Source organism: Centruroides vittatus, unplaced genomic scaffold (genome assembly GCF_030686945.1).
Source record: "Centruroides vittatus isolate TY-2023 unplaced genomic scaffold, ASM3068694v2 contig_9, whole genome shotgun sequence".
Lineage (NCBI taxonomy): Eukaryota > Metazoa > Arthropoda > Arachnida > Scorpiones > Buthidae > Centruroides > Centruroides vittatus.
Window position 1 is genome coordinate 143324 of NW_027122589.1, and position 24693 is coordinate 168016.

Sequence of the window (24693 nt, forward strand, 5' to 3'; positions counted from 1 at the left end):
TTGCCAAAATCACAATCTAATACAATTAAGTAAAAATTTAAAAGCTTGGCCAAGTTTTTAAATTGTTACTTAAACGTTTTTAATAGTTGTTCCTATGTTCAGGGTGGGGAGCTGTAAACTTTTCCTCAGCCCTTACTTGTTCCTACCCCTATAAATAAATGTTATTTTTACTAAAACATAAAATCATTACTTTAAAGAAACATTCTACATATTTCATATGTAAAAAAAAAAAAAAAAGAAAGACTTCCATACAAGCTCTTTGACAACCCTACTTGTGCTTGTCATAACATTAAAAATATTATCTTCAAATTTTTTTTCTATTTATGTCATTATAAACAACCTACAGCATGCTCAGCAGAAAATAATACAAAAACTAAACCAGCACCTGATCACTCGCTGAGAGATATTTATTCTTAACACAAACGTTTTCAATCCAATCAATGGATCATCATCAGGTAAAATAGAACATTACAAAAAATAGAACAACAAGTTCAAAATACAAAAAATAACGGCTAACCAATATGTAACTAACAGCACAATAACGTTTCGAAATATCAAAAAATTAATAAAAATGCTGCTAAAATTAAAAATAAAATAATAATATATAACAAACAAATAGTGTATACAAAATATTAATACTTCTGCCTTAATAAGCAAATTAATAACACTAAATGTTAACACTGCTTAATAAGCTGTACAGAGTTTTTCATTTAACAATACATATTAATAAAGCTACTGCTCTTATTTGAAGTTTACAACTGCAAACTTCCATGCGGAAGGAAGTCCCTCGGCATCTCTTGCGTTGATGCAATTCCCTTTAAGTTTGCTTTTATAGATTTCTAATTTTTCGGCCGTTCTTGCCAAGGTCGGGGAGTGTATCTTCCTTCCGCATGGAAGTTTGCAGTTGTAAACTTCAAATAAGAGCAGTAGCTTTAAGAAGATGAGATGGAACATTTACAAACAGGTACCTAAAGGTACTAAAAAAGGTGTTACAAATTACGAAGTATGGGACCAGATTGAAGTACCTAATAGGGTAAAGGAGATTCTGAATAAAGGCCTGAACTTCGTCCCCGAAGATTCTGGGATTTGGGAAACAACACTCCAGGAGATTGAAAGAGGAATCATAGGGTTAGATCCTGTTGACAAAGACTATATATGTTGGAAAGCAGTGTTAAAGAATCAGAAAACTAGGAAAGGAAGAGGTTATAATAAAGACATCGCTTATGCTAAGGGATGGCTGAAAAAGAACAACTTAGTCGCAACAAGAGCAGATAAAAGCAAGCAGATCGTTGTGATGAAAAAACCTACATACGATGAAGCATTGAAGGAATATATCAGGAAAACGGATTGTATTCAGATAAATAGTAACATAGTTGAAGCAATTGATAGAAGGGTTAGAAAACTGGGAGGATCAAAACTGGCGAAGATCTTACCTTTTTTAGTAAAATGTCGTAACCCTAGACCAGGGACCCCTAGATTATTTGCCTTTGCTAAGACTCATAAGGAAGGCAAGAAAATCAGACCTATTGTGGAAAAACGAAAAGCGCCTACGTTTCTCCTTGAAAAAAGGTTGCATGAGTATATCTCCTCCAAGATGGAAAGCAATGAATTGGTGGCTAAGGATCCGGTAACGGTAGTCAAAGAACTACAAGAGGTTTACTTAGTTGATGACGAAGTTGGGACTGTATTGGATTACGAAAATTTGTTCCCTTCTATCAAGATTGAATCCTGTGTGGAAGCACTTTTGGATTATTTGACCAGAATAAACCCTGCTTTAGCACATCATATTAATGAGTTGGTAGAGATGGTTAACCTCGTTTGCTGCGAATCCTTCTTTGCGTTTGAAGGACAAACGTATAAGCAATGCCGAGGGGTCCCTATGGGAAGCCCAATTTCTGGGCTATTATGTGAGCTTGTTGTTAGTAGGCTTGAGGTTAAAGTTTTGCGTAATTTCAGGAACAGCATCGTATACTACAAAAGGTATGTTGATGATATATTCATAATTTGGAAAAGCAAAGCAATCGTTTAATTGCTAGGTTTATTGACAAGATCAATGATAATGAAGATGGCCTAAGCTTAAAACTAGAGCAAAAAAGCTCTGTTATGATACATTTTTTGGACATTAAGGTTATGTTTAGAGAGGGACGTATATCTACCGGGGTATTTATTAAACCAACTCATAGCCCACTTTATATTCCGGCTGGCTCTAACGATCCCTATAAATATAAATTAGCAGCGTTTAGAGCGTTAGTTAGGAGGGCTTTTTTATACTGCGAAAGTGTTATAGACAGGGATGCAGAAATAGAAAGAATCACGCAGGTAGCAGAAGCATTGGGCTACAAGAGGAATGTGTTAAAGGGGATTATCAATAAATTAGAAGTTAGTACTGATACAGTACCTGGTCGTGGTCGTGGTCCATCTACATACACGAAATTTACGTACAACAAACACTTAGGAAGCATTATGAAAGAAATCGCAAATATAAAGGATACAAGGATAATCTTAAAAAGAGCTCCGAATCTGTACAGAATTCTTAGAAATGATAAAGGGATAATTAAAAAAGAGGATAGGTCCGGCGTTTATAAGATTCCTTACGAGAATCAGATGTTAGGAATAAATAAAGATTATGTTGGGGTTACTACCAGAAACCTAGGGGTAAGGATAAAAGAGCACAGATATGATGTTAGAAAAGGTTCTAATGCCACAGTATTGTCACAAATGGCACAAACGGAAGGCTCAATAGTAAGATGGAATGAAGCAGATATACTGAAACAGATACACTCCCCGACCTTGGCAAGAACGGCCGAAAAATTAGAAATCTATAAAAGCAAGCTTAAAGGGAATTGCATCAACGCAAGAGATGCCGAGGGACTTCCTTCCGCATGGAAGTTTGCAGTTGTAAACTTCAAATAAGAGCAGTAGCTTTATTAATATGTATTGTTAAATGAAAAACTCTGTACAGCTTATTAAGCAGTGTTAACATTTAGTGTTATTAATTTGTTTATTAAGGCAGAAGTATTAATATTTTGTATACACTATTTGTTTGTTATATATTATTATTTTATTTTTAATTTTAGCAGCATTTTTATTAATTTTTTGATATTTCGAAACGTTATTGTGCTGTTAGTTACATATTGGTTAGCCGTTATATTTTTTGTATTTTGAACTTGTTGTTCTATTTTTTGTAATGTTCTATTTTACCTGATGATGATCCATTGATTGGATTGAAAACGTTTGTGTTAAGAATAAATATCTCTCAGCGAGTGATCAGGTGCTGGTTTAGTTTTTCTATTTATGTCATATTTTTCAATAAATTTTAAGATATAAATAATAAATAGTTTATTTATTTACTGAACAGTTACTAAACTACTAATTAAAATAACTGAGTCTGAATGAATTAACTTACACATATGGTCTGAATGAATTAATAGGTTCAATTTCCATTGTAAAGTTCATCTGTAACTGGCCTAAATATGACAGCATAGCTAATGATCTATACTTTGGTGCTATAACACTGAAAACAGATTTTTAAAAGCAAATTTTAAGAATAAAAATTAAAATTCTAAATATTACATCATAAATAAATATTATATTATGGCAATTTCACAGCTCTCATTATTTTTAATATTGTATACATCTTCAATATCTCTACAAATTTGATAGGAAAAGAAAATATATTAAAAATTTAATACAATGTTTTCTAAAAAACACTTTACATTTTGGCAAAAAAATTCAAAAAATATCAAAAATGTAATAACTCATACAACTTTATTATAAACTATTGCTAAAATCCATAAAAACATAAATATAAGGAAGATTAAATCTACCAGATATTTTCTTATAGGTTCTATCAGTAGCAGTAAGAAATTATATTTAATATCACTAAAGAATGTTTACAGGAAAAAAGATATTTAAAGCTATCAGATACATATTTACTGAAAAAGAATTAATATATATTAATACATTTAGATCAGTATTTAAAGATATATATATATATATATATAGTGGAGTCCAGATTATCTAACTTCTTGTTATTCAATACTGCCATGTCATTTGCAGTTACAGTAGAGTCGTTTATCCAAATCAATTGGAAACTGGGGTTGTTCGGATAACCGATTATGTACGAAAAAATATATTAACCTGTCCGATATTGAAAATTTTCTCCATTGCATGTTGCTCCGTGTTGAATTTTTCTCCGATGCGTGTCGCTTCGTGTTGAATTTTTGTCGATTTTAAGCCTAACGAAAATTTTTATAATAATAATCGAGGCTATTGTATCGTTAAAAATTATTTCTTTATTTTGTACAAACAAAATAAATATATTGAAAAATATAAAAAGAAAAAAATTATACTTTAGAAGGTAATCTAGTATCAAAAACGTTCAATTCGGCATGACACAGTCCGACTGGAAAACTTTCGGATAAACGACTCTCTACTGTATTGTAGTTCTGCATGTGTAGTGCTGCTTATTTCAGTATATCATATGTGGTCAAGGGCATAGCTTTATTTGTACATCTTCAATTGTAAATAATATTGGTATCACGATACTATGACTGTTTTATTTTTCCTATTATATTTTCTCTTTAACACAGTTTTAATATTGGAGGAATACAGCAAGTAAACGAGAGAAATAAAATGACTCAATTGAATTATTATTAATTAAAATTGAAAACAGTGTTGAAAAAAAAATCACCTTTTAGTCACTTCCGTGTTCTGAAATACATCTCAAGAATGACCTGACCTTTCCTATTAGGCTACCTTGTTGCCAAAATAGTCAATAATTACTAATTCATATTTATAATGAGCTTCTGTTAAATTTTCAATTTGTTTCATCCCTTCCCATTGTTCCTGAATTATCCAACATTTTTCTTAATCTCATTGAAGTCAGATAATCTGGACTCAATGGATTAAAACATTTATATTATTTTATTTGTATAGTCTTATTATATACTAACTTTTGTTTTGCACTTGATGGTGATGGTATTTCTATTAATAAATAATTTAATGATGACTTCACTGACTTCGTAAATTTCCATCCATCTGTTTTAAATACATAATCTGCAGTTAACGTAGGATAGTTTAATTGTGTGTTTTCAAGATATAACTGAATTATGTGTGTTGGTTGAGTAATATGGATAATATCAATAAGAAGTGCTATTCCTACATCTGAAAGAAGTAAAATTTTAAAAATTAAAAAGTTTCTCAACAAAATAATTATTAAAATATATTATACAATAATGAAATCTCAAAATATTCTCAATTTAAATGCATTAATATAATTTTAAATACTATTTAAAATATATAAAACTAACAGGTAAGCCTGGCATTGCCCAGGCAAAAAATAAGTACAAACATTAAGATTATTAGATTATTTTATACTTCTAACCTTCTACTATATTATAGTATAGTATTTGATTTATATAACTACAAAGGTTATCTTAAAAATTTTTTAAATTGTGAAGAAAATGTTTAAAATGTGTTAGATTGATCACTCGGTATGATAAACCCTTACGTAAGATAATGTTTGTATTTACATAAATTTGTCCTGTTTATTGCGGTACTCAGATGGTATGAAATGGCACAATGTCATTGATCAAGTAGACAGTAATTAAAAATATGATATATTAAATTTTTTAAAATATCATATTTTTTCTAATGTTAGCTCTAATAAACTGTTCTATTCCCAGCTGAATTTCAAGTGGTAATCTGACAACAAATCAAATTTTGAGAAAAATGGACCAAATATTTAAACTTGGCACCCTCAGAAACCACTTGAAATATATTTTGTGCTCACCGGTAACTTTGTATTATGTAATTTTTCTATTCGAATGCCATCACACTAATGGGTTCAATAGAAAGAAGGGACTGTTGTGGAAGGAGATCAAAGTTAATTTGACCAAAAGTAGTAGTTGACCTCCTCCTGGAAGAGAGGATGCTCAATGACTACTAATACCAGTCTACTATTAATACCTGAAAAGTGATCCATATTGGATAGGTCATGATGTGATCGAAGTTGCTAACCTTAACATCTGAAAGACTTCATATAAGACTTGTTTAAATAAAAAAAATTGTAAAAATGCAAGAATAATTGCTTTTATGTGATCCCATGAAAACAAAAACAAAAACAAAAACAAAACTGATGAAACCAAGTTGAAAAAGTAAAGCTCAGCAAAAACAACTAAGTAAAGGAAACTTTTGAAAGTTGTGACATAAGAACAGTGTGGAATAAGAGAAGTAGATTTGACAGTAAGATTCAACATGTGAATATAGTGTACATTACACAGACTACAACCACAGGAAATTTTGAATGAAGGAATGTCACCATAATAATAAATCAGAAAAATAAACATTGGCACAAAAAAAGATTTCGAGCTCTACTTTGTGCCTTAAAATCTTTGCATTTATATTAATTTGGCTGAACGTTAGCATATCTTTAAGCAGTATGAGTTAATAAGGGAAGATGAAATCAGGAGAGAAGATGGGGTGTCCAGATTTCCTGGTAGTTAAGTATATCCTTGTAAATATCACATTTATAGAAAAATTATTAGAATTGGTTTGGTTTATTTGTTTACAGCAACATGACACGTGAGCAATCTGCCAAGGAGAATGCATCCCAGAAAGACTTTTATGTAAAGCAAGCTGACCCTATTTAGGTGTTACTAATATGAGGAAAACCCAGAAAACTCCATGAGGCCAGTCCATTGGCCATGCGTGAACCCACGACTGACCACCAGTATTCGGACTTTTATCCACTTGGTTACTGGAATGTACTTATTGGGCTGCAATTAGAAAAAATTGTAGACCTATAAATTTCCACTGTCATCCGTCTGTCTCTGTCCTTTCTTAATCTCGAGAACAGAGTTAGATAGATGAAGTCAAGACTCAAAGAGGACCAGATTAACTATATATGAACTTCCAAACTGTACCACAAGTCATGTTATTTCAACTCAAAAATTTTCCCTTGAACAGAGTTAGATACATAACTAGCATGACTCTATTGCTAGTACAATGTAGAGGGGCAAAACTATTACTACACTCCAAGTTTTATGTGCTACATGTTACAGTAATGGCATAATGGCACATCAATTTCATACTGTATCATTGTTGCAGTAATTCAGTGAATATAATATATATTTTTTAAAATTATACCCTTTTTTGTAAGAATTATATTTAGTTAATTATTTTGTTAAATTTTTTTCTAATAGATGGTGCTACATGTAAAGCCAGCAATCAAATATAGACAGAAATTAGTCAATATATACAAATCCAATCAATAATTTGATGTGGTATGTATGACATTATGTAAGTTAGAAGTATTTAAATGTAACTGCCAAGTTTCCTAGCCATTGGTCGTATGGCCTAAATATATTCAATACAAAGTGAACAAACAAACAAATATCTTCATTGACAATTATCTAAATTCTTTATAAACATGAACAAATTATATTTGTTTATATTTGATAACCAAACTATTATAAATTTTAAAATTGATTTTAAATATAGTAGAAGGTTCATTAATCTGCCACTTATGAGACTAGAGTAGCACTGGATATTGTATTTTCCCAAATTAGGTAAATTATGTATGATCTGAGCATTGTAAACATTGCTGTACAGGAGGGTCTAATGATGTGTTCACTTGTTTATAATCGATCAGCGCAAATCGCAACCGTCAATCTCGTAACGGTCAAATCGTAACGGTCAACTCTTTGATAACAGGTGCTTGTCTGGGAATTGTAACGGATAAGTTACGGTGGCGCTGATCGATTATAAACAAGTGAACACATCATTAGACCCTCCTGTACATTTCATATCAGTGCACACTGCTGTATGCTTCTGATCTGTTTACATATGCTGTTTACTTAGTATAAGGATACTATAATGCATGTTCTAAACTATGTTAATCAATCAATGGATTGAAAAATCTGAAAAAATGTAACGAACATGCCCAGGACAAGTCCAAACAAATTCCAATTCATGGAATATTAGCAGGCTGAATTATTATTGGACAATTTCAGATTGTTAATTTGTAAAAAGTAGTCAATAAACTTCTGTAATTAAACATATATTTTATTTATTAAATTTTATATAGAACCTGAAATTTGTTTTTAACTTTTGATTTTTTTTCACACACAATGTTTCAGATTTTTATGAATTTCTAGGTTTCCTAACCTCTCTTGCAAAAATGCTTTTTATTCATGCCCGCTATGGATTTGGTCAAGATAATATAGGACAGCTATATGATAAAGGATGGAATCCAACATATCCAGGTCAAGTCAACCAAGAAAACTTCTGAAAATCTGACTAAGACTCTAACCTACGTCCTTCAGACTGACTAACTGACGACTATAGTCTCAACTGTCTCGTCATCTTTATAGCCAATTAGATCTCATGAATTTAATGTATACTTTCTTATTAAGAAATGTATTCATTACTCTGAGATGAAGAATTTATATTACTTGTATCTAAATGAAATTTCTTTAAAAAAAATCTAAAAATGGTGCAATATTTATTATCAATCATACACAAAAAAATTAAAATTTTTGATGAACATGCAAATGTGAAAAGGTAAATTATTATGTAAAATAAAAAAAAATTAAAAAATTTTGATTACATACAGCATAAATTAGAATAATTTATTAATCCCTTAAGTATGTCATTTATATCAAATATTAAAATTCATTCTTGCATAAGAAAGTTTATGTTCTTTATAACAATAATGTTGATAAAAAATTATTAAAAATTTAAAACATTATTTATATTATACATAAACATTTTAATTATGTATTGAAATATTTTCTTTAATTTCTTACCTTTGGTCCAACCCATGGTATTGATAAATAATGGATATTCAGAAAACAGTTCTTCATAGTTTTTATAAAAATTAGAAAATGCACTTATGTAATCATCAGGAATATTAACAGTGACACCACCTATAAAATGCGTCCTACAAAAATTACAACAACTATTATTAAATTGACAGTAAAAACAATATGATACAAAACAGATAAATTTAAATATTTTGATATATCTTAATAATAAATGCTTATGAATAGAATAAGAGAATATTAAAACATGTAATAAAATTATGTAGTGGTGCATAATAAAATATTTAAAGAAAGAATAAAAAATTTGTTACTGAAGACGTGTAATAACTATAGTCCCTTCACAATGTTTGCTAACAATGCGCTACTATTATTGGGTCTATGTCAGTGAGACAATATTTAACTGCCGATTTCTGGAAAGAACTTGACATTGTTAATGTAGGAAAAATAGTAATTTAGTTCAACAATATCCATATTGGTAACTAGAGAAAAACCCACAAAAAATTGTGCATAGAAACAATCTCCACTGTCATATACAGGAGATGCACTGCATAGCACCAAAACTGTCACCTGGCTATACTTTTCGAACCTCGTTGGTTCTTCCTCAGGCGTAACGGAATTCTGTTCTACAAAATTTAAATATCCCGTCGAAGTTGACCATTGATTTAGAAAAATTTGCATTCTGGAATGCTGTTGCGTGCAGCCGATGTCGTCATATTAGACTTGCGCAATGTGAGTATAGCGCTACGTCAGGGATCTGTTGAGAAAGGCTTCCCAAGCCCATGATAAGATGACCTACTTTTTAAAATTGATGCAGTGCGTGTTACTGCGGGCGTTGAGTAAGATGTATATAGCTTCAAGCCATTTGAGGTGATCTTGTCGAAACGTGGGGTGAATGATTGCGGCACGGGTGAAAAGAGGCTCTATTTCTGGATCGGATGAATAGACTGCTAGGGCGGTGTTTTGTCTATGGTGTAATATGTCCGCTTTGTGCTCCTTGATCCTCGTCTGTATGTTGCGTTTGGTGGATCCGACGTAGATGGCTTCGCTGTTATCTCTGTGGTCGGCGATGGGTATAGAGTATATTCCCGGAAGTCTGTTTTTATCTGGAGCGTCTTTTCCGTTCCTAAGCCACTCGAAAATTGTTGGGCATCTCCTGAAAGCTAAGCGGATATTCTTTTTCTTCGCTATTTGGTAGTATATGGTCTTCAGTGCCGGATTGTAGGTGATCGAGTATATATTTAGGTGGAGAACCATTAGAAGGAGGGGTGTGGGTGGAAAGAAGCCGTAGTGCCTCAAAGTTGTTTTTGCGTGCAATGTTGTGATATCCGTGTTGTTTAGCTATATTCTTGATGTGCCGCATTTCCGAGTTGAAAGCAGCTTGTGAGGAGGAATGGGTGAGTGCCCTTTTGAGTAACGCCTTAAAGGCTGCCATCTTGTACTGCGGAGGATCACAGGAGAATGCGGGTATATATAGAGGTTCGGTAGATGGTTTGTGATAGACTTGCGTATTGATGGAAGATCCTTCTACGGTGATGTAAATGTCCAAGAAGTGTGCTTGGGTATGCTGGGCTTGGTCCAGTTCTAGTGTTAATTCATATGGGTTGTCGTTGAAGGTGTCCACTAAGGCTCGGATATTTGGGATGTCCTTCCATAATATAAGGATATCATCAATATACCTTTGGTAAAGGAGGATATGTGAGCGTTGAGAAGAAATGACTTCTGATTCCAGTTTTCTGACCAAAAGCTCACAGAGGTCTCCTGCGACTGGGCTTCCCATAGGTACACCCCGTTGTTGTTGGTATGTAATGCTGTTGAATTTAAAGAACGAGTTAAAGCAGATCAGGTGTGCCATTTCTAGGATGTCAGGTTGTAGTCTATCACAAACCATCTACCGAACCTATATATATACCCGCATTCTCCTGTGATCCTCCGCAGTACAAGATGGCAGCCGTTAAGGCGTTACTCAAAAGGACACTCACCCATTCCTCCTCACAAGCTGCCTTCAACTCGGAAATGCGGCACATCGAGAATATAGCTAAACAACACGGATATCACAACATTGCACGCAAAAACAACTTTGAGGCACTACGGCTTCTTTCCACCCACACCCCTCCTTCCAATGGTTCTCCACCTAAATATATACCAATCACCTACAATCCGGCACTGAAGACCATATACTACCAAATAGCGAAGAAAAAAGATATCCGCTTAGCTTTCAGGAGATGCCAACGATTTTCGAGCAGCTTAGGAACGGAAAAGACACTCCAGATAAAAACAGACTTCATATACTCATACCCATCGCCGACCCAGAGATAACAGCGAAGCCATCTACATCGGATCCACCAAACGCAACATACAGACGAGGATCAAGGAGCACAAAGCGGACATATTACACCATAGACAAAACACCGCCCTAGCAGTCCAGGGCCGGATTAACCCACTTTGGAGCCTAAGACATTTTTTCCTACCGGGCCCCCTCCCTCTCCCACAAGAAATAATGCACACAAAAAATATAAAACAAAACTAAATACAGTAATACCTCTACATACGAACGCTTCAGCATACGAAATTTTCAGTATACGACATGAAATTCGAACATATTTTTGCTCCATGGTACGAACAAAAGCTCACCATACGACGTTACATTAGTTCGCAGCGCCACTGTCATGATCACGTGTTCTTTCTGATTGTGACTGTGACTGATTTTATTGAAAAGAAACATCTCGAAAAGGTTCACACTGGCTGCATTGCTGCTCAGTTGAATGACATTTGCCTAAGCCATTTTAGAAACATTTTAAAAAGTAGGCAAAGCCAAACCTCTTTGGATAGATATTTTACCAAGCGACCTCTATCCAGTGAAGGAGAGAAACGCAAAAAGAGGTGAATAAAAAATTTTAAAAATATATAAAACAGAAAAGATTTAAAAAAAATTAGTGTTAAGTTATTTTTAGTTATTGATACATTATGTTATGTAAGTTAAATTTTAGTATCATCTCCCTTCTCCCTCTTTTCCGCCACCAATTTACACCTCCATTGTCATCTATCCTCAAAAGTAAAGTGCAAATAAAGTACATTTTTTTATCAATTGTTATTCCATTAAGGTTATTTATACATTTACAACTATAAAACGCATTTTCGGTGTTTTCCTTACTAAAGTTATTTTTTTCAATGTACTACTTAGCATTAATTTGAGTGTTTTTCGTGTTGGAACGGATTATTTGGTTTTACATGTAATCATACGAGGAAAAATGATTCACCTTACGACATTTTCATGATAGTTTCAGAACGGATTAATTTCGTATTCTGAGGTACTACTGTAATGTGAAAAACTAAAACAAATCTTAAATTTTTATTAATAAAAAATATTTAATATACAACAAAAATTTTAGTTTTTCTAGAAAAGTTTGAACAGTTTGTTTATAAATTTAAAAAATAGACATTTAATAAAATAAATTTCAAACAAAAGTTATCTTTATGCTAATTAGTCTTTTATATTAATTTCTTATTGCTTTTAGTATTTAACGCTATATTAATTCTCTATAAAATGTGTTTTTGGTATGTATTTTGGAGTGTCTAGAACAAATTAATTGGATTTACATTGATTCATATGGAAATAATTGCCTCGGTTTTCATTGGTTTCGAATTTCGCCGATTGTTTTCGGACGGATTATCGACGAAAACCGAGGTATCACTGTATTTATATACTTACTTTTTTAAACTATCTTGGCTTTTATTTAAATTATTTTTTTCATTATTCAATTTACCTCTCATGGGTAAAATATTATATTATTTAAATATTAACAAAAAAGGTTAAATTAAACAATTGATATTTTAAGGCAATATTGTTATTGTATAAAAGCATTAAGATTAGAGATAAGATAATTAGCATAAAGATAAAAGCAATGGAATTGTTTGGCTAGACACGCGGGGTCTTATCTTGTAGAAGCTAGTTGGACACGAGCTCCCAGCCTACATCGCCCTATGGTAAAGTGTGACGTAACTGTCATGTAATAGTAGTTGTATGCGCTTATGATGATCTTATCGAGGGAATAATGCCTTCCGGGAATTCCGTTTAAGGGTTACTGGCCCCTATTCAGGCGTTACAGACGTGGAGAAAACCCGGAAAACTTCATGTGGCCAGCCCGCCCTGGCAAAGCGCGAACCCATGACTGAACTCCCAGTGTTCTTTTTTTTTTTTTTTTTTTAAACTCTTTCCGCCCTGCGGGCACTAAGAGGGCCTCTTTTAGTAGGCCCATTATGGGTTCGGCCAGGCCCACAATGGGGTGACCGGGTGGTGAGGGACAGGGCCCGACATATCTGAACGGACCACCCCCCGAAAAATTCCTGGGGATTTTTTGACCCGTTCGGATTCGATCCGGGTCCCCCAGAGCGGTAGGCTGCCACCTTAACCGCTCGGCCATCCGGCCAACTCCCAGTGTTCAGGAGACGGAACCGTTGGCCAATGGTGGGCCGTCGCAGGGTAATATTCACACAACGAGAAATAACGCCACACTGCGCCGGAAAACGCGTGGGTCGCCCTTTGTTTTCGCAAAATTAGCAGTGAGGTCACTTGAGCACGCTGACGAAATCCGAGGCAATCGACGAAAACAGACTAATTTTTCGCGAAAAAATCGACGATAACCGAAGTCAACAAAAACCGAGGTATTACTGTTTAAATAAACTTTATTTAAAAATTCTGTTTTCTAGTCTTTAATTCAGCAAAATTATCAATTATTTCATCATAATTAATATTATCCAAAGCATTTTGTTCGATGTACAAAACATCTAAAGAATTTAATTTTAATTCATTCAGTGAGTTTCGTAAATAATTTTTTACACGTACTTTTCTCCAGTATTTTTTTTTTCTAAATATTTTTTTTCAACTATAGTATCTACACGTCCCTCAACTGAATTTCTTCCCATCAAAATTTCAATAGAATGCCTATGATCAGTAGAACGTTCATGTTTTTTTTACTCTTACATTTACATTTTTCCAGTCCGAGAAGCCTTCTGTAAAAGCGGTTCTTCTGATCGCAAATATCATGCAAACATAGCAGTAAATTGCTTTACTTCTTGGGCTACACACTAACCATTCTCACTGGATTTTTTCACCGTTTGCCTTGTTACGAGTAAAAATATTTTTCTTTAATGTCCAAGTTACAGTTTTTCCACCTTCTGTCACTACTTTTTTAGCGGTGTGTACAAGAGAAATATTTGACGATGGTTTATTTTTAAGCAAATAATGTTGCGTGTCTGTTGTTAAATTTAAAGGCCATAATGAAATGTCCAAATTGTCAAAAACTAAAATATCATTAACGATATTGGATCTACCTTCTATATTTTGTATTTCTACTTCATTAATTGCATTTTCGTTTTTCTTCTCAACCTCTGGTATGTTTTTGGCTTCTATATTTTTCATTTGAACTACTTCAATTATATTTTCATTGTTTTCTGTCTTTTCTATTTGTACTTCTTGATTTTCACTGTTTCCAGAATATTCACCAACGTCCTTTTCTTCAGGCTCAACTTCCACATTGATATTGTCTACTTTTGTATGAATAAAATATTTTAGCAGAGCGTTTCTATGTTTATTTGCTTCTTCCTCCAACTTCTTACACTTTCTTTTCTCAGAACCCGAAGCGTGATGATAATTCATTTTTTAATATATTAGAGAAAATGATTATCATTTAACAAGCTCAAATAATAAAAATTATAAAATTAGAGTAGACCCCCCTATAACACGGGTTCATATAAGACGGATTCGTATAACACGCTAAAAGAGGCTCGTACCAGATAACATGGTAAAAGAATGAGTCAGATTGTCATGGCCGACTCCTGTCTCAACAGGATTGGTCGAATCTGGACCAATAGTGGACATTGTACAAACCATTGAGTTTAAACAAGCAGCGGACCTACTAAAAAACATTTATTATTCAACAGCCATAAAAATTATATTTCTATTAATGACGTCTCCAAAGTTAAGTTATTCTGCGAAAAATTCACTGATCGGGAAACATGCGTCTGCCGTTCGATGAGCCGCTCCACGACGAAAACAAGCTTAAGCATGGGCGTGTTCGAACGGTGTGCACTCTGTAAGTATTCCTACAATTTTTTGTTTATAGCATAGTTTATATGGATTATTTCCAAAAAATTATACGTGTTTTGGAACTGTTCGAGTCAAATTAGTCTAGAATCGATTAATTTTATGGAAGAAAACCTTTCAAACAGCCGTACCCACTAAACTGCACGAGTGCCCGGCTCATATATTTGTAAAATCTAAGTGACTCGTACAACACGGAACATATCTACCGTGTTATACGGTTGTCTACTGTATTATAATAATGGTCCCGGGCGGCTAGTTTAATAATATTTCGCAGGATGTTAGAATATGTATAGTTAATATTATTCTTATCGCTATAAAAAAATTCGAACTTATCGGAAGAATTACTTTCAATAAGAAGAAACATAAGAACATATTTTTTTTTAGATTTTAGAATTCATAATAACGATATAAAAAGCAATATATTTTTATTTATTTGATTATTATATACAGTTGTCCAACAGAAAAGTAAACTATCTTATTTACAAATCTTTTCAAAATACAGTAGACAGTTCGACCGGGCCCTTCAAAACACCGGGCCCTAGACATTTGCCTCATTTGTCTATTCGATGATCCGGCCCTGTAGCAGTCTATTCATCCGATCCAGAAATAGAGCCTCTTTTCACCCGTGCCGCAATCATTCACCCCACATTTCGACAAGATCACCTCAAATGGCTTGAAGCTATATACATCTTACTCAACACCCGCAGTAACACGCACTGCATCAATTTTAAAAAGGAGGTCATCTTATCATCGGCTTGGGAAGCCTTTCTCAACAGATCCCTGACGTAGTGCTATACTCACATCGCGCAAGTCTAATATGACGACATCGGCTGCACGCAACAGCGTTCCAGAATGCAAATTTTTCTAAATCAACGGTCAACTTCGACTGGCTATACTTTTTTTAAAGTGGCAATAAAATTATAATACTGGCAATAAAATCCTAGTCTGCTTATTTCTATATTCAGTATAAAATTGAATCACAAAGCACACTTCAGGAAAAAGAACAATGTCAAGCTCCTGTGCAATGGGAATCCCATGCATCATACACTAAGCAACGTCATTATGTCACGCAGCAAGTTTGGACAACAAAGTAGGAAGTGATGTAAAGAACTGAAGGCAGTTTTCATGCAATGTCACCCAGTGTTTCCAGGTTGGAGTTTTTATCATCAGCTAAGAGAAAATCAAAAATTTTTTGGGGTGAGATCTTTTTCACTTTGATCTTTTTTCAGTAGATTAAAGAATAAAAATTTTCACATGACAGAACATGTGAAATACTATTTAAGCATTGTGATGAAATGTGTTATTCAGAATTATTCATTTAAAAATTAGAAATACAGATCATTTTTGAATAAGTGACAGCTTAACATGTTACTTTTGCTTTCCAGACTCCAAACTGATAAGGTACCATCTCTTGCATTAATTAGTAAATGAAACTGGTGGTGATAAATAATTTGAAGTTGCAAAATAAATTTAAAACTGGCAAAAAGGTTGGTGATTATTTTAAATTTTTCAGAGTGACCCCCACATATATGCATACAAGAAAAATTGTTCATACCAAAAAATGTCCATGTAGAGAAATTGTCATATTCACATTATTAGATAGTAGTAAAATTTAAATTATAATGTGATAAAACAGAAGTTCAAAGATGCAGTATGCTTATTGACACAAATAAATTGTATGTTTTTAAAGGAAACTATATAACAGGTGATATGTGCACATTTTCTCCTGTGTATATATGTAAGTGGGGTTTTTCAGTGTGCAATTTTCATGTAGGCTTTTTTCATAAAACTACCTATATTATAAAACAGATATAGTGTAGATGTAAAGTTTTTCTCTATCTAATCGTATCCAAATAAATAGTCAAGAAACTATTAAAACTTATACATTTAATTAGAAATTTGTTGAAAGGAATCATTAATTCTTCAACAATATTTATCTGCACTTGTTCATTTCCTGAAATTGATTTCTTTCAGAATGAGATAAAATAAATATTGCAGTTATGCTTTACATATATTAATTCAATAATTTCTAATAGTTTCATAACACAATAGTGAACATGAAAACAGAATTTCTTAAATTTAATATATATTTATGTTTACAAAAAGATTTATTATAATTAAAACCAATATGTACAAAATATGTAAAATACACCAAAAATGCATTTCGGACTTTAAAATAGTCCCTCTTCAGTCTTTATACAGTTATATAAGAATTATTTCAGTATTTTTCATTTGTCATTAAAACTCCAAGCTTACAATTCAATCCAAATTTTCTCTCTAGCAGATGCATTAAAATGCTTTACAGTCTTCTCGTCCATACAACTATAATTATTGAAGTTAGATACTGAAGATGGATATATAAACTGAAGAACACTTTAGTAATTTTTTATTTTTTTTTGTTCAAAAAGTATTTTTTGATTGAATTATATTTAATTCAGGTTAGATAACAAAATACAGAATACTGTACATAGGAAAGCACAGTTAAATCATATTTTACATTTTCACTTATCTATATATATAGGGTACGTCACAAGAATGCACACTAAGAAGGGATTTTTCGAAATTCCTCCCCACAGGGGAGAGGGACAGGATTAAGGTTTAACACTTCCATCAACAATGGAAGTGTTACATCACAATGGAATTGTTAAGAGAAAATGACGCGCAAGACGCAGATGCAGTTTTTTCGTTTTTGCAGGAAATCAAACATACATTTAGATCCATCTAAAAATTCTCTAATTAGTCTGGAAACAGGGGGACCCAAGTCTTGCATTCTGTGAAAACGGGTAAAAATAATAATCTTAATCTTCGGTATTGTTACTTTTGCCCGAGCAACGCCGGGCCCACCCGCTGGTTTAAATATAATTTGATATTGAAGTATATACATTTTTCTAAATGCTACACTTGACTTTATCCATATAATAAAACTTATTTAATATAATTTTATTATTTTCAACAGAATCAAGTTAGTTAATCTTAACAGTCCAATAAATGTGAATAGTTCATATCCCGTATCAGTTCGTTCAGGATGACACCTTACGACAGAGTAGCACTTCCGGCAATCACAACCTATCGTTAGCGAGACGAAATCTACTTCTCATTGGCCAGACAATAACTTCTTATTAGTGAGACGAAACCTACTTCTAATTTTCCTATCAAAACTGACCTTATATATGCGTGATGGCAGCTGGTGGTCGACCAATCAGCATCTCCGCTTGTTTGTAGCTCTATGTTGGGTCCGCCGCCCATTCAAATCCAACAGATTGTGGAACGTTTACCATTGGTTCAGATCTGACCAATCCTAACAAGATATAACCTGTTTGTTGTGGTGGAATCATATTTATATATTAATGAATTAGCATATTAGATCTACAATGCTCCCAAGCTTGGATTTTCTTCTAAAAGATAAAAATGATGATACTGATGCAAATCATTTGCATTAAGTATGATGAAGAATATAGAAATAGAGCAGCTCTTAAGAAAATGGCTCGACTTGTGTACTCGAAGAATTCACACTCAACCTTTTTAAAAAACCAGTAATAGTAATTGAGAACAAACGTTTAGAACCTGAGGAAGACCGAGTTAATGGTCGAAAAACGTTTGTTTTCAATTACTATTACTGGTTTTTTAAGAAGGTTATTGAACGTGAATTCTTAAGAAAAAAGAAAATATACAACACCAATAGAAGTATACAATGATTCAAGTGAAGAAAGTGATTACAGTAAAAGTGATAATTCAATGGTATTTTTAAGCAAAGACACATGATGTATTACAAAAGTATATACAAATGAATGAAAAGCTCTACATGGACTGAATATCTAAAGCAAAAGATAGCTATTTGTCATCTGAGGTGAAAAAACAAGCAAAATGATGTTGTTGACAAGAAGTTAAGAATAAATTGCTAGGTTAAAAAATACATATGAAATTGTCATTTATGCAAAAACGTCTTTGTTTGGATTATTAAATAAATGTTAATATTCAATTATTTAATTTCAGTCAAACATAAATATTAAGACACAGATGGATTATAAATTCCCATTTTTAAAATGAATAAATGTTTGAAAATAGGATCCTTATTATTGAAATGGTTTTATAAGAGTTAAATTATTATTTGTTATACATGCATCTTGATTTAATTAAACACTTACATTTCTGGAGTTTTCAAATGTGTAAATGGAGGACCTATATAAAAAATAAAATAATATCAATAATCTAATATTTCTAAATAATAAGTTCAAAAAATTTTAATTTATTACAAGTGAATTTTGTAAATTGTTTATGACAAAAAGTAACGGAATTGTTATTTTACATAATAAAATATTATGATCAAATTTTTTCTAATTAAATCATCATAATTTTCCAATTGATTTAATATAAAGGATATAGAAGATGTTTGTTTGAAATTTTCAGTTATTTTCTTATTAAATTCAAACAAAATTTAAAAATCAACAGAATTACTTTAATTTTATTCAAGAATACCTACTTATTTATATAGGAGATATTTATACAGTTCTACTATAAAGCAATGATTGCATTTTTTAAAGTTATTGTATATTTTCAAGCATTAAATTAAATATTCAATAGGAAGTGTGTAGTTAGAGAAATGAAAAGTTTCAAAAATCCAGAAAAACAAAGATACTTTTCATAGTGGATTTAAAATGAAAATATATTCATTCCATTATGAGTATGTATTATTTATGAAAAAACAGTCTCTCTCAAACACAATTTATTAAAAATCATAAAAACAAAATATAGTTAAGTTTATTTATTTGTATATTTTATTATTTTAATATATAAACAAATTGCTGTTGTTTATTGACTTCTAATATATATCCAGGCAAATATCTACATAGCACTTTTATCTACAATACATAGCACATGATCACTAGACCAAGTGTAACAAAGGGGAAAGAGTGCATACATACAAGTACACAAGGTCACCGTACAAAATCAGAGGTCATCTCTACATGAGCAAAGGGATTATATAGCTCATACACTACATAGTGACAATAATATTTGAACCCCAACAATTACATTCTAGTAATAAAACTGTATAAGGTTGCAAACAGGGGTGCATATGTCAAAAGGGTCAAGGGGTCTCAAAGAGTTGTAGCATTAGACAGACCATACAGTTACAACTAAATGTTTATTTGACACAAAAGAAGCTTACAAGATTTCTGTGACCTTGGAAGTTCTAAGTCAGCGGCAGCCTCTGGGTCCTCCTCTCCTTTCCAAGATAGTCCCAGAAGGAGTGTCTCTTATTTGCAAATGAGAGTTCCCTTGACATCTCTGGGACGATGCAATCAACTTCTAGTAATGGGAAGATGTCGATCCAAGAAGAGGAGATGGAGACAAAGATGGGTCACACACATACACACAATAATTGGTTCAACATTTGGAAGTTTCAGGAGAAGCCATCATGTCCTTGAATTCCCAAGTTTTTTATTCATTTCCATTCCGAAATTAATTACAAAGTTTAATTTGATCCCCAACCAGAGATGATTGATCTTAAGACTTACATTCGTCTATTGTTGATAAGTTTACCTTGTGTTTTCATACAAAAATTTATTTCTAGCTTCTATTTTTTTTCTTTAAAAAAATAATTTTATGCAAATTTTAGTGAAGGTTTGGACCTGTCCAGAGATTCACAACTGATAAAACACTTTTTTTCATGAGAATGAATGATATACACTAGCTTAATTTCTTTATAAAATGAATAAAATAGAATAGGAGAAAGTTTTATCATTTCTGTCATAAAAAAAACAAAAAAAAAAAAAAAAACACAAACTGAACATTGGCTTTTAGAAAGTTCTATATATGTGTGTCCCTATATAAAATTCTTGAAAAGTCAATCATCATTATATTGAATAGTATAAATTAATTAAAAGTTTCAATTAAACAGTCATCATAACAAGTTTTTCTTCTCAATTTGATGAAAATTTATGCATATAGTAGATCTCTATTTTATGACTCCTCACTTTCACAATTTAAATTTTCTAATTTAACTACTTGAAATGCCCAACTTAAATACATTTTTTCTACTGACCATCTTGAAGCAATATTATATATATTTCAAATTGTATTTTGAAGAATAGAACTTCAATTTATGATATTGAATCTATTTGATATCAGTTGATTTACAACAATTTTTTTATGGACACTTTAAAAGAAACTTTTTCATGCTCACTACAAGTCCAGCCAGACTTTAATGGGGATGTTGGATAATGAAAAATGAAGCCAACACATCTAAATCAAACAAGTCATGAATATTAGTTTAATTTGACTCAGATCTCCAAACAGATGGTTCACACTTTTATTGCCTTGGTCATCAATCAGACATCAAATTTACAATAAATTGTTTAATGATGATTTTCCATGAATCAATCTAAATATATAAAATTACTTGTCCTGACTGACTGACTGATTCAATCATCATCGCCAAGAGCAAACCGCTGAACCTAAAGAGGTGAAATTTGGTACACAGTTAGGGTATGTCATGAAAATGCACACTAAGAAGGGATTTTTTGAAATTCCCCTGCAGAGGGGAGAGGGAGAGCAGCTTCTACTGTACTATTTTAGATGCAATTTTTTGTTTTCAACTACATTTAGTCTTCATTGAGTACTTAGGTGTATTAAATTGATAATATTTCAGACGTTGTTATAAAAATTTTTATATATTTTGATTTTTTAATCAAATATTCGAACCATTTTAAATTCGAATTTGTTATTGCATATTGGTTCGATTATAGAACGATTGTAAATGTTCCAGAAAATTGAACAAATTGAAAAAACATTCGTTTGATTCTCAGCAATTCTCATCATTCTCAGTGGTAGGTGTTACATAACAATTACTATGGTTGTTGAAATACTGAATATAAATGGCATTTTCTTGAAAAATCCGCACGGGCGAAGCTGCGGGCAACAGCTAGTTAGGTCATAAAAGTAAAGACTTACTTTAAGAATTTACAAAACTATACTTTTTACAATTATTCAGACCCTTCAAATTTTACATAATACTTGCTTCTTAAAAATGTTTTCTAATAATCTAAAAGTTCACATAATTAATAAGGTTTATCTTAATTTCAAGATTAAATTGAAATCACAGTCCTTAAATATCTATTAAAAGGCACATTATATATATTTTATTATTATATATATATATTAAATTAGAATTTATTTTACTTAATTTTTATATACTTATATAATATGGGTACTCTCCTACTTATTTATATTTCAACTTATAAACCTTCACAACTTACAATTTGACTGTACATCTAAAATTTAAATTTCTCACAGATTTTAAAGTTCTTTTGCTGCTCATGCAAGGTTGAAGCCAGTCTTTGGCCAGTAATAAATAATTAATGTGGGATTTCTATTGCATATCATCATTTTTGTTTTGCATGAATTCTGAAGTTACACTGCTGCTCATGAGGTAGCATTGAAGTTGGTAGCATTGGAGTAACTATTTTTTGCTATTGTTTGCAATTTTTATAAACTTTTACAATTACTGCTTCAAAAATACATCCAAACTATAATAGTAAATCTAGCAGTGGAGATAAATGCAAGAAGTGTCACACTATTACCATGGAAATTAAACTGGACATTATAAAACTAACTATAAATGTTAGTTTTATAATGTCCAGATGAAAAAAGAAAAACTGCATTTGAAACATCTGCTACCAAGCAATAGCAAGCAGGTAAATGAGTGTAATATATTCTATTAAGTACATTGAAGGATAAAACACTAACAATAAGTGGTTATTCTATGTACAATGTACTTTCTAGGTTAGTTTTTAACTTATGACAAAACCTCAGAAACTTAACCTGTTCGTAAGTAGGGGAGTACCTGTAAACACAATTCAAATTTATCATAAATCACTCACCAAATATAGGTGAATTTACACAAGTTAATGCAATGCATCCAGGAGGAGTAAATTCAGTCTGACCCACATCACCTTCCAAATGAAAACATTTTGAACAGCTAAAATGAATAAATAAATAAACTAACTAATAATTTATTTTTTAAAACATAAAATTAAATATTTTTATTTCATTTGTAAAAAATGATATCAGGAAGTTTTATTAAACAAGATAAGCACAAACATCTTATTTCTTTTCAATTTATGAATGCAAAACTTGTTTTGACAATATTCAACAAATGGTATAAGATTATAAAAAGATTATTTAGAAATAATAAAACAATTTCAAACAACATGCATTTATTTTTAACTTTTTACTTTGTGTTTTCATATATTTTATAACTATGTTGTTATACAAATATCAACATGTAAAACCTGATGGTTATATATTGAAAGCCAAATGATTGCTGGATTATGTCGGGCTATATTATTACTATTATTAATAATTAAATGCTAAGTAATTTGGTACTTGAGGATAGGCTGTTATATAGGGAGTTACAGACCGTCAGTGCTGAGTTGTTTCCAGCCAGTGCTGTAAGTAACTGAGTATGTTAAATCTAAATTAATATTCTGGAGGCAATGATTAGATGGAGGTCCAGGTAGCATAACTGGCAACACAATCACACAGTAAGTGGGTGTTATAGGTTCGAGTCCCACTTCAGCTGATTCTTTTTTTCCAGAACCTTCTAAATTAATTATTAAAATATTAATTTATTTATAATTATTAAATTTAGCAAGAGAACCTAACACCTACCTCTAGTGCCAAATTATTTAGCATTTAATTATTAATAGTAGTAGTGATAGAGCCTGATAAAATCCAGCAATTGTTTGGCTTTACTGTTATTTTTAAAAAAACAACAAAAATTATTTAATTAAATTAAAAAACAACTTTATATAATACAAATTCAATAAATATTTCTAAAAATCAGTTCTCTATGTGTGCTTATGCATATGTGCATTTGATTTGTACAATTTTAATCATGTACAGTTCTAAAGGAATTAAAACTAATCAAATTATTTATACTTAATAACATACTATATACAGTGTTTATATTTCATTCAAAATTAGACTCATATTTATATATCCTGTCTACCTGTGCAGAGCAAAATGCTCAATCAGTACAATATCTGCTATCCATTCTGAAAAATATAACTTGTCTTTTACTGAATGTCTTACTTTTTTCATGTTTGTTTCTGCTTTGTTCTAGAATAGTAAGTTTCCTAACGACATGCATAAGGAAATGATTTTGAAGAGTTAAAGGTAACTGGAGATAATATTTGATACTTCCTTTTCTTAGAGATGAAGGCTATATAAATCAATAGAGTCAAATACATAGTGCTTGTGTTATATAAGCAAAATATGTGAGAGGATTTATATAACTGTAAAAGATTGTTAATAATTTAATAAAAAAAAGAACATTGATTAATATTGTTACAAAAATATCTGACACATACTGCTGGGAAATTTGGAAAGGAAGGATATAAAGGAAAAAGTATAGTTATTGGCTAGCTGATACACTTTACAAAACATAAAGATCACCACTTCCTGATGGATCACTCCTGCAGATAGTCTCTTCAAGACTAACTTTTTCTGCTGATGTAAGAAAAAAACAAAAATTTTCAAGGGGATTCAAACTATCTACAGAGAAGCTTTTTTCCTTTCACTCTTCTGGATTGGCTTCATCCATCCTATCAACAGCTGTCTAACTCACTTTTTTTCCAAAGTCTTCTTTCATATTCCAATGAAATTCCTTGTCTTTCTTATGTCAATGGTTCCCCATGTATCAGTCAGCCAATAAATGTCAACCAGTTGAGCACACAAAAAAAGACAAACAAATAAAGAAAGAGA

The 24693-nt window shown here is 31.7% G+C and overlaps 1 protein-coding gene across 2 annotated transcripts in view; it reads right to left on the reverse strand.

Annotated features, from left to right (window-relative positions):
• The window catches only part of LOC136983965 (polynucleotide 5'-hydroxyl-kinase NOL9), a 53792-nt gene that overhangs the window by 8416 nt on the left and 20683 nt on the right, over window positions 1-24693 (reverse strand). For both annotated transcript variants that reach the window (XM_067280861.1, XM_067280862.1), the window contains exons 6-10: window positions 22809-22906; window positions 19074-19107; window positions 8811-8944; window positions 4956-5166; window positions 3407-3514 (exon numbers count right to left, since the gene is read on the reverse strand). In XM_067280861.1, coding sequence (XP_067136962.1) covers window positions 3407-3514; window positions 4956-5166; window positions 8811-8944; window positions 19074-19107; window positions 22809-22906 — 585 coding nt within the window. The remainder of the gene's footprint in view (window positions 1-3406; window positions 3515-4955; window positions 5167-8810; window positions 8945-19073; window positions 19108-22808; window positions 22907-24693) is intronic.